The following is an 11,133-nucleotide window of genomic DNA, read 5'->3' on the forward strand; positions in this document are numbered from 1 at the left end:
TTTTTTTTTTTTTTTTTTTTTTTTTTTGTTTTTTCAGATTCAATAATGTGTACTGTCATCGTTTTTTACGCAGTCTCTTTGGAATTGGAGGAAATAGTACGTATTTCTAATTGCACCTCTGGGTTTTGCTTGTCCCTACAATACAATATGATGATTTTTATTAGGAATAAAGATCAAATTAACCACTTCAAATTCACCACTGAACATAACCTGAAAGTGTAATTAGGTCATGAACGGAAAAAAAAAGTGCAATTAGGTTATTGAACACTACAAATGCATGCAATTTCACCTGATAGCAGATTATCTTCCAAAGTTGCATGCTTACATGGATGGTGAGTTGACATTTTAACATATTTTTTTTAATAATAAACTTTAAAATTAAAAATTAATTAAAAATATTTAAAAATATTAATATTAAAAAATATTTAAAAATGAATATAAAAAATATTAAAAAATTAATATTTTTTAATTTTTATTTTTAATTTTTAATATTTATTAAATAATAAAATTAATTAAAAATATTAAAATATTAAAAAATTAATATTAAAACATTATAAAATTAATATTAAAAAATTAATATTAAATATATTAAAAATAATATTTAAAAATAATATTTTTAAATTTTTAATTTTTAATTTTTTATATTTATTATTAAAAAATTATTTTAAAATGCCACATCACCATCCAGGTAAGCAAGCAACCTGATGAAATGAAAGGTAACCTGCTATCAGGTAAAATTGCATGCATTTGGAGTATTCAGTGGCCTAATTGCACATTTTTTTCATTCAGTGGCCAATTTGAACCTTATTCCTTTTTATTATTTTCCATCAATTAAATTCTTAGAAAAGTATTTTTGAGAGTATATTTAATAGAAATAATTTTACAGGAAAAATTAATTAACACATTTAATTCGTTTAAGCATTTTCATGACACTAGATATCCGATTTTGTAAAAAAAAAAATAACAAAAACAAATTGCTTATTAATATCAGTTCTATAATTGATGTTGCTAGGTTAATGGTGGGAAGATTTTTTTTCATGGATTGAAATTAAGTAGATTCAACATGAGTATATAACCAAGTAAGTTGATGTCACATACAGAACATATACCATGTGTATTGAACTAGTCCAACCTCTTATATGTGTTTCCCGAGCTCCAAGGTTGAGGGCCGACCTACCTGGCTACCTGACTAAGGTTTCGGCATCCAAAATATCTATTTAAGTATTCAACTAATTGTTACATTAACCCAAGTCACATCAAAATTGACACATGTCGTGACTAACACTACAAGAAAATTGTCTATTCGTGAAAGGTAAAACCGTCAAATTCAAAAACCATCATAAAAGACTTTTAATGACGAAAAATTTGCCGTCGTGACCCGGCGTTATATCTTCCGAGGATAAAAATAATTATTGACGAGATATGATACCGTCATTAGTGAGCATATAGTGATATAGTATGTATATTTACTGTCGTTAAAGTGTTCTTTATGTGACAAAGAATCCCGTCATTAATACAACTATTCGCTAACATAATTTCCTCTCATATATTCTGAGAAGTGTTGCATCAATCTCCATAGATTCATAGTTGGCTCTCATTGACTCCAAATGCATCCAAAATACATGAAAATACTCATCTTTGCTTCCAAAGCTTTGCAACTCATACTCCTTGCATAATAATACAAATAAGCATTAATCCTCATGAAATTTGGAATGATTAGCAAACAAAATTAATGATCTAATAAAAGGGAGAAAATATGGACAAATAAACACTTATCAACATTTTTATGAAATCTTATGTGAATGGAAGTCAATTCACATTTTTTCTGGATCAAATTAAAAGAACAATTGACTAAAATTGAAGTAATTTCTCAAATTTTAGTATGGAGTATAAAAATATCAACTTCATGAATGATTTGTTAGTAACTTGTATAGTCACAAGGCGCAAAGAATTGAATTATTTTATCAATAATTTTACGATTTCAAAGAAAATTTATCACATTAGTTGTAGGAAAAAATATGTAATCCGTACTATATTTAAAAACATATACTTCGCATTGTGAATCGTATGTGTAATTTTATATGCGTCATCATTGAAAAAAACAACCACGAGATTTACACTGCATTTTACTATTTGGTCACGTACCATGCTGGTCCATTGCCCAACTAGTGGAGTACACGATTTATATTCTTTTTATTTTTCATTTTTTATTTTTGTTATGAAATAATGGTGATGAATAGCGAATTGTATTAATTGATAATTGATAATAGGCTGTGCACATTATTTTTACTAATAAGTTATATTATTGATTTATATAAATATATTTGATAATTTAGATTGAAATATATAAAATGACTTATAATTATTTTAATATATTATTTTTTCATATATTTATTCTCAAAATATTTTAGATTTTACTATTTTAGATGGCAACTTAATAATAATAATATTGCTGTTGCGGATGCTGCAGATACCATTTTTGTGAAATCATAAACTCAGAGAAACATATCTTATTGATGTGATTAAAATAAGGGTAAAAATAAGTTATAAATTTTATATTATTAACTACTACTGTACTACGTATTATATAAATATAAATTAATAATAATATATTTTATATAAATTAATGCTTTTTTATTAACTATTAGTTAAATATATAAATTAAGAGTATAAATGAGTGGGTAAAATAGCCTTTTAAAATAAATAAATGCAATTCATTAATCTAAAACACTATTACTTTTAACATTCTAAATCTACATGTTAATGGAAATTGCTATTTAATTACCAAAAAGGGACTAAGTTTGACTAAGTCAATATGTTAAAATCAAATAAATCCACTAAAAGATTGACAGATTAGTCATTACCAAAACACCTTATATATTATGTTAGTAATTTCTTGACAAAATATTTTTTTTTGAGTACTATTGACTCGGTTACAATGTCTTCTTGACAAAATATTTTTATAAGCATATTCGTAATTAAACCTAAACTAGTTTAGTTGAGGTGCGAAGAAACTTTATCGCCACATATACTTCGTTACCAACTCAATCGCAAAGGTTAAATGGTCGAGTGCTTGAGGTCGAGTGTGGAGTCTGGCCACTTGGATTGAGTCCGAGCACCAATCTGAGTACCCTAATCCATTAGTGACGTTATCAAATTTATTTACAACTTGTTTGGTTCACTAGGATTGGAACATTTTGAAATTTCAATTATCCTACATTGTGAATTCCATATGAACCGATACTACATTGTAACAGAGTCAATAGTATTCAAAAAAAAAAAAAAAAAAAAAAACATTGTGAATTCCATGTTGGGTTTATAGGAGATTTTTTTTTTTTTCCTTTAAAGTTTCAATGTCCAAATTTTGATAAATTGATTCCTAATATAAGACTTAGAAAACTTGTGGTCTCGGATCGACTACTCAAACAAAAATTTCTCTAGATCAGACATGGTATCTTCCACCATTATAAAATAAAGTTTCCAATATAAATATGTAACAATGGAGGAAAAAAAACAAAGAAATATAAACCGAAGCTTCAATAATTCATCATATCGAGTATTCATGGAGGAAAAGAAACAAAGACATGGTCGTTTTCGTGTTCTAATGTTGCCATGGCTGGCTCATGGCCACCTAGTCCCCTACATGGAACTTGCCAATGAGCTCCACGACCGCAACTTCGACATATATACACAAAGAAAACTTATGAATTTATATGGTATAACTAAATTACATAACTCTTTTATGACAATTTCACAATATATGTCACTAAACTTATTATAACGGTTGGTTTTACGGCTGCGTGACAACTATTTCGGCAAGCCAACACTACCGTAGACTTAGGAAAAATATTAGGAGAGAATACACGCTTAATTAAAGTGCTACTACACTTGTATTCCAATCCGAACCCCTTACAATATGACCCCGAGGGGTATTTATACAGGAATAATAAGCCTACACAAGAAAATAAGTAAAATTCTTTACAAATATAATTTAGGAAAGCAATTTAGGCTATCCAACTGACGTGGAAGTTACCAAATTCGGATTAAGGCAAAATTCCCTAAATCTCGCCTCAGGTTTCCTAATTTTGTACGATAACCACCTTTCAGAGCGCACCTGGCCGGGCACTGCCTCCCGACTGCCTGCCTGGACTGAGCCACACAGATCTAAACAATCGGGCTACATATCTATTTGGTCCGGCCAGTCAGCGGGCTCCAGATACCGGTCTTCTCGGATCGGGTACCCCAATCGGGGTATCCATCAATAACCATGTCACTTTTAACAAAAATTAAGTTAAGTTTTACTGTCTAATCAATATTGCATTACGAAGATTTAATTTATTTTGATATGAAAAATTGTTAGAACATGATTTTTATTATCGATTATAACTATCTACAACAATTTTCATTTTTACTACTACTTTTACTACAAGTTTAAAATACTAATTTTGATCATATTATAAATACTCATTTTTATTTTATATTTAATTATTTAATATTTAAAAATTGTACTATATTTTAACTTTCGTGTTAGATATTAATTTAATCGCACAATGTACGCATTATAACTAGTATACACACACACACACACAAAATAACAATTCACCTAACCGATCTATTAATTCAGTTAACCGATACTTTTTAACCAAACTATCGATAATAAAATTTCTTAAAAATCTTTAACAATTGATAAATATTTTGTTTAAAAATTTATTAACTATAATTGATGAGCACAAATGATGAGTGTAAAAAGGGTGTAATGTCGTTCCGCTGAGGATTGGGGCTATGGCACGTAATTGTGTGAATTACCAGGCACTAGAGTATATGAATTAATAGAATCCAAGCAACAAAGACTGAATGATGTGGAATAAAAGAAAGCAATTGATTAAGGTGTAAACTGTATGATAAAGATATGGGCCAGATTAGGAGAATTGTAACCTTGATGTTCTAACAAACTCAGGATTAGGGAAAGAATAATTAACCAAGAGATATATGGGCAATGCACAAAAGAATTCTGCTCAGCTACTTTCGTAATCAATAAGAGAATTAGGCTAAAATTGCCCCACTGTCGTGATGCATCAATCATAACCTTAAGCACCTAAGCATTGTAAGCCCCCAAAATTACCTCTACTTTCATAGCAGGAAAATTAGGTTGAAATTGGTAAGGCTCGAGGTCTCCATCCAACTTTCGTTGTAATGAATCCCTCTCCTAGACTAGCAATTAATTCTGGCCACAAACCAATAACTAGTGCAAAGAAATCCCCAAATCAACATAAACCCTAGGTAAAAGATTCAATCCCTTTATGCAATTAATTACCAATTGAACATCAAGATTAACAATGGATCCCTAATCCAACATAAACGAACTACTCCCGCATGATGGGAGTAAACAAAACAAAGCAATAATTAATAACCATAAACATTGCAAGAAATATAAAGGGAAGAGAAACTTAACTGATAAAGAACAAATCCAACTTCAATCCAAGATTCCAAGCTTGAAATTAAATAATCTAATGTATAACTAATCTAAACTATGCTAGGGAAATATAAACTAAAAGCTAGGGTTTAGAACTCTGTAAGGGAACTTCCTTTAATTGTAGAGAATAGGTCAAATATATAGGAGGTAGATGGGCCTTGGCCCATTAGGCAACTTCCAATTCTTTTCCAACTTGTATTCTTCCTTGTAATTCCCTTTTCTTCCAGAACTTGTCCAAAATGCTCCAATATTCTTGAGTAAATTCTTTTTTTGGTCCTATACTTATTGTGTCTTGGACACATTTAGTCCGCTTTTATTAATTTGACCATATTTTGCCCAAAGTTATCAAAAAGTGGACAATGTTAGTCCACAGTCAACTCTTCCGTTTGATGGCCGTGAAGTGAAAGGGCATTTGTGTCCTTTCATGTTCAATTATTCATCAGGCTCTTTGTTACTTGGTCTCCCCAGTCAAACGCGAAGAAACCATCAGACTAGCGACGAAGCCCTTACAGACCATCCGACCAAAACCACCAAACCCGACCTAAATCTCGTAGCGAAATCAAAGAAATTGGAAACCCTGGACGAAGAATTGCAACACAATCATTTAGCTAAAGCAATCTTTCCTTGCTACTGTATAATTACTGCTCCATATGGAAACTATTAACTACTGAAAGATCAAAATACACCAAGTGAGCACTGATATCTACTATTTTATACAATAATTCACCCCTTATTTTAATTGTATTTCCCTTATCCTAGTGAAATTGGGAATTGTTTGTGTGTTATATTGTCCAAGTGTTGAATTATCTACAAGGAACTACAAAGGAGGAAATTTAGAGCATTTTGGACAAGTTCTGGAAGAAAAAGGAATTACAAGGAAGAAAGGAAACAAGAATACAAATGGGAAAAGGATTGGAAGTTGCCTAATGGGCCAAGGCCCATATATCTCTTATATATCCTACCTATTCTCTACAATTAAAAGAGGTTCCCTTACAGAGTTCTGAACCCTAGCTTTTAGTTTATATTTCCCTAGCATAGTTTAGATTAGTTTCACATTAGATTAGTTAATTTCAAGATTGGAATCAAAGATTGAAGATTGGATTTGTTCTTTATCAATTAAGTTCTCTTATTCCTTTATTACTTTCTTGCAATGTTTATGGTTATTAATTATTGCTTTGTTTTGTTTACTCCCATCATGCGGGAGTAGTTCGTTTATGGGTTTGGATTAGGGATCCATTGTTAATCTTGATGTTCAATTGGTAATTAATTGCATAAAGGGATTGAATCTTTTACCTAGGGTTTATGTTGATTTGGGGATTTCTTTGCACTAGTTATTGGTTTGTGGCCAGAATTAATTGCTAGTCTAGGAGAGGGATTCATTACAACGACAGTTGGATGGAGACCTCGAGCCTTACCAATTTCAACCTAATTTTCCTGCTATGAAAGTAGAGGTAATTTTGGGGGCTTACAATGCTTAGGTGCTTAAGGTTATGATTGATGCATCACGACAGTGGGGCGGTCTTAGTCTAATTCTCTTATTGATTACGAAAGTAGCTGAGTAGAATTCTTTTGTGCATTGCCCATATATCCCTTGGTTAATTATTCTTTCCCTAATCCTGAGTTTGTTAGAACATCAAGGTTACAATCCCCCTAATCTGGCCCATACCTTATTATACAGTTTACACCTTAGTCAATTGCTTTCTTTTACACCATTCAGTCTTTGTTACTTGGATTCTATTAATTCATATACTCTAGTGCCTAGTAATTCACACAATTACGTGCCATAGCCCCAATCCTCAGCGGAACGACATTACATCCTCTTTTACACTCATCATTTGTGCTCATCAAGCACCGATTAATTTATTTCTCAATCAAAATGTTTAATCAAGTTTAGCGGAAAGCTAAAGAAGTTCATAGAGCAACGATATGAGGGAAGAAGATGAGCACCTTGTGCACTGCATATATATATACACCAAGTGACTACGATAAAAACAAGAAATTCAGGAACTCACGTCGTCATCGTCGGAATCACTAGACACCACAGGCTCCGGCAGGGTCTCAGCATCCCCGAATTTAGCAGCAGCAAGCCAGGAAACGGGTTGAGGAGCGGATGCGGGCTTGCGTACCATCCGTGCCTCGAGCTTCGCCATTTTAGAATTGTCGGATTGGTTCGACGAGGTTGAGGAGAAATGAAGCATCAAGTCGTCCGACATTCTAAAACCTCAGCCGAAGATGCCCTGTTTACAGAAAACCCCCAATGCAGGTAAACTAACAGAACAGAAACTCCAGTCAGACAACCTTCAGAACCCGAAAGCCATTGAAAACATACAAGTTGCAATGAAAATTAAAGAAGAAGAAAAAAAATAAAATGAGCAGTAAAACGATTGTATTTGACTGTGGACTAAAATGAGCAGTATAACATGAAAGGACACAAATGCCTTTGCACTTCACGGCCATCAAACGGAAGAGTTGACTGTGGACTAACATTGTCCACTTTTTGATAACTTTGTGCAAAATGTGGTCAAATTAATAAAAGCGGACTAAATGTGTCCAATGCACAATAAGTATAGGACCAAAAAAGGAATTTACTCAATATTCTTCCTTTGTTGTTCCTTGTAGATAATTCAGCACCTGGACAATATAACACACAAACAATTCCCAATTTCACTAGGATACAGAAAATAACCTTCAAAACAACTAGAATAAGGGGTGAATAATTGTACAAAATAGCAGATATCAATAATTCTTCAATTCGATTGTTTAACAAAATTTTCACTGAATTGTGCACACTCTTAAAAATATAATTAAAGTCTGTGTGGATATTTAAATATAAAAAGATTTTGATCATACACAAATGTATTAATTTTCTCAATTATTTGGGAAGTATATTTATTTTAAGGGTCACACTTGTGTGAGACCGTCTCACGGATCCTTATTCGTGAGACGGGTCGGGTCGGGTCGAAGTACCATGCAAATGTCACACTTATATGTGCAAATGTTGTACTTATATGCTCAAATATAATACTAATTAGGAATACAATTTTTGTTACTTATAAGAGAAAAAGTGTTACATTTTTCATAATAAGTAATGTTGACAATTTTTCCTTACTTACAAGGGAGAATATAATACTTTTGAGGAAAAATGTAATACTTTTAAATCGAAATGTAAAAGTATTATATTTTCCCATAAAAGTATTACATTTACCCTTATAAGTAACAAAATTTTTATTCCTAATTAGTATTACATTTGAGCATATAAGTATGACATTTGTGCGTATAAGTGTTACATTTACCTCATGACCCGACTCGTCTCACGGTGAAACGGTCTCACACAAGTTTTTGCCTTATTTTAATCATTAATTCAAAATGATGTAATTTTTATAATTTACACACATACACATATAATAAGTGTTTATTTGTCCATATTTTTTTCTCTTTTATTTAGTCATCTTGCTTATTGATTATGTCAAATTTCATAAGATTTAAGATTAAGTTAGTGTTATTTTGCAAGGATAATGGAGTTGGAAAGCCTTGAAGATTACCTCCAGCAGTGCCACGTCGTAGCACGTTTGGTGAGGCCATGTTCCAGTGAATTTTCAGCCTGCTGATCACAGTGTCACGATGTGACACCGGCAATTTATGTTTATGTTCTCCCATTATACTGTGAACAATTTGATGACAACAGAGGTAAGGAATGCAGCTTAGTATTAGAGAGTTTGTATATTAATCATTTGGGTTATTATATGTATTCTAGTAGCATATTGCTGTTTACCATTTGAGGACCAGGTTCAATATTACGATTTATCTAGACAAACAAAATTTGCTCTGATCTATCTGATCTAGACATGGTATGTTCCATGCATCATTATAAAATTAAGTTTCCAATATAAATATGTGACAATGTGAGAAACACTGCGTACTATAAAATTCAAAGGCATGCCCGCAGCATTATCTAGCGAAGAGAAACACCAATAAAAAGGGTAGAGAGCTCTACAAGATTGGGACATCAATTATCATCACCACACAAAATACAGATCAGATCGTCGGAGAAACCGAAGCTTCAATGCCTGGTCGTTTTCGTCTTCTAATGTTGCCATGGCTGGCTCATGGTCACCTTGTTCCCTTCCTGGAACTTGCCAATGAGCTTCACGACCGCAATTTCGACATATATTTGTGTTCTACCCCTGTTGTCATCTCTTCTGCTAAATCCTCTTCTTCTTTTAACTCTGATAAAATCCATACGGTGGAAATCCACCTGCGCCCCACCGGGGATTTCCCGGAGCTTCTTTCTCCCAGCCGTCACACCACAAAAGATCTCCCTCGCCACCTAATTTTCCCGCTCTGCAAGGCATTTAGAATGGCCAGCCCAAGCTTCTGCGACATCCTCGACCAAATCAAACCCGACTTGCTCATCTATGATTCCTTCCAGCCCTGGGCGGCGGAGGCCGCCGCAACGCGGGACATCCCCGCCGTCTTCTACGCCATCACTGGGGCAGCCTCGTATGCCTTCGTCTACCACTTCTTGCATAAACGATCAATCGACGGCTTCCCTTTTCCGGCGGTCTGTATGAAGCCACACGAGCTCAAGAATCTGAGTAAAAGCGCGGAAAATATAGACCCCGTTGACAGAACCGCCATCCCAAGGGCCTTGGAGATGTCCACGAAACTCTGTTTGATCAACACTAGCAGGGAAATTGAAGGGAAGTACATCGACTACATCTCTGAGAAGCTCGGCAAAACAGCCCTGCCCATTGGCTCACTCATCCGAGTGCAGGAAAACAAGGGCCGCGGCAAGGATTCGGATGAGGATGATGAGATTATGAGATGGCTAGATGGAAAGGAAAAACACTCAACACTATACCTTTCATTTGGGAGCGAGTACTACTTGAGTAGGGAGGAGATTCAAGAAATAGCTAAAGGACTAGAGCTAATTAGCAGTGCCAATTTTATATGGGTAATTAGGTCTCCGGCGGGGGAGGAGACTCCCCTAGTGGAGGCACTGCCAAAGGGGTTCTTGGAGAGAGTGAAAGGCAGAGGGATAATAGTGGAAAAATGGGCACCTCAGATCAAGATTCTTAGCCACCCAAGTGTGGGTGGATTTGTGATGCAGTGTGGATGGAATTCCTTTCTGGAGAGCATACACTTTGGAGTTCCGATAATAGCCATTCCTATGCACTCCGAGCAGTTTATCAGCGCCAGGATGGCGGTGGAGCTGGGCATCGCCACGGAGGTGATGAGGGATGATGATGGCCGGCTTTACGGAGAAGATATAGGCAAAGCGGTAAAGAGCGTGGTGGCGGAGAAGGCCGGGGAAGAGATGAGAGCTAAAGTGAGGGAAGTGAATGCGCAGATGAAAATGAAGGGAAAACAAGGGATAGACAACACGGCGGCGCTGCTGTCGGAGCTTTGCTTGTCTAAGAACTCATCGTAAACAATAATATAATTCGTATGTCGTGCGTTTCTTATTTTCAGATTCAACAATGTGTACTGTCATCGTTTTCTTCTTCTTCTCCCAGTAGTTTGTATTTCTAATAGCACCTCTGGTTTTGCTTCTCATATGACTTTCTTATCAATTAAATTCTTAAAAAGATATATTAAAAAAAAAATTCTTTAGAAAGTATTTCTCACAAGAAAAATATATTCATTAACATGTTTGGTTC

General features: G+C 34.0%; 1 protein-coding gene across 1 annotated transcript; it reads left to right on the plus strand.

The window, feature by feature from the left end:
- The first annotated feature begins 9,445 nt into the window (after window positions 1–9,445).
- LOC116017252 (beta-D-glucosyl crocetin beta-1,6-glucosyltransferase-like) lies at window positions 9,446–10,950 on the plus strand. The gene has a single exon (XM_031257800.1). The coding sequence runs from the start codon at window positions 9,537–9,539 to the stop codon at window positions 10,902–10,904; it is 1,368 nt and encodes a 455-aa protein (XP_031113660.1). The 5' UTR covers window positions 9,446–9,536; the 3' UTR covers window positions 10,905–10,950.
- Window positions 10,951–11,133: the final 183 nt, after the last annotated feature.

The sequence above is a fragment of the Ipomoea triloba genome, chromosome 4, assembly GCF_003576645.1.
Source record: "Ipomoea triloba cultivar NCNSP0323 chromosome 4, ASM357664v1".
Lineage (NCBI taxonomy): Eukaryota > Viridiplantae > Streptophyta > Magnoliopsida > Solanales > Convolvulaceae > Ipomoea > Ipomoea triloba.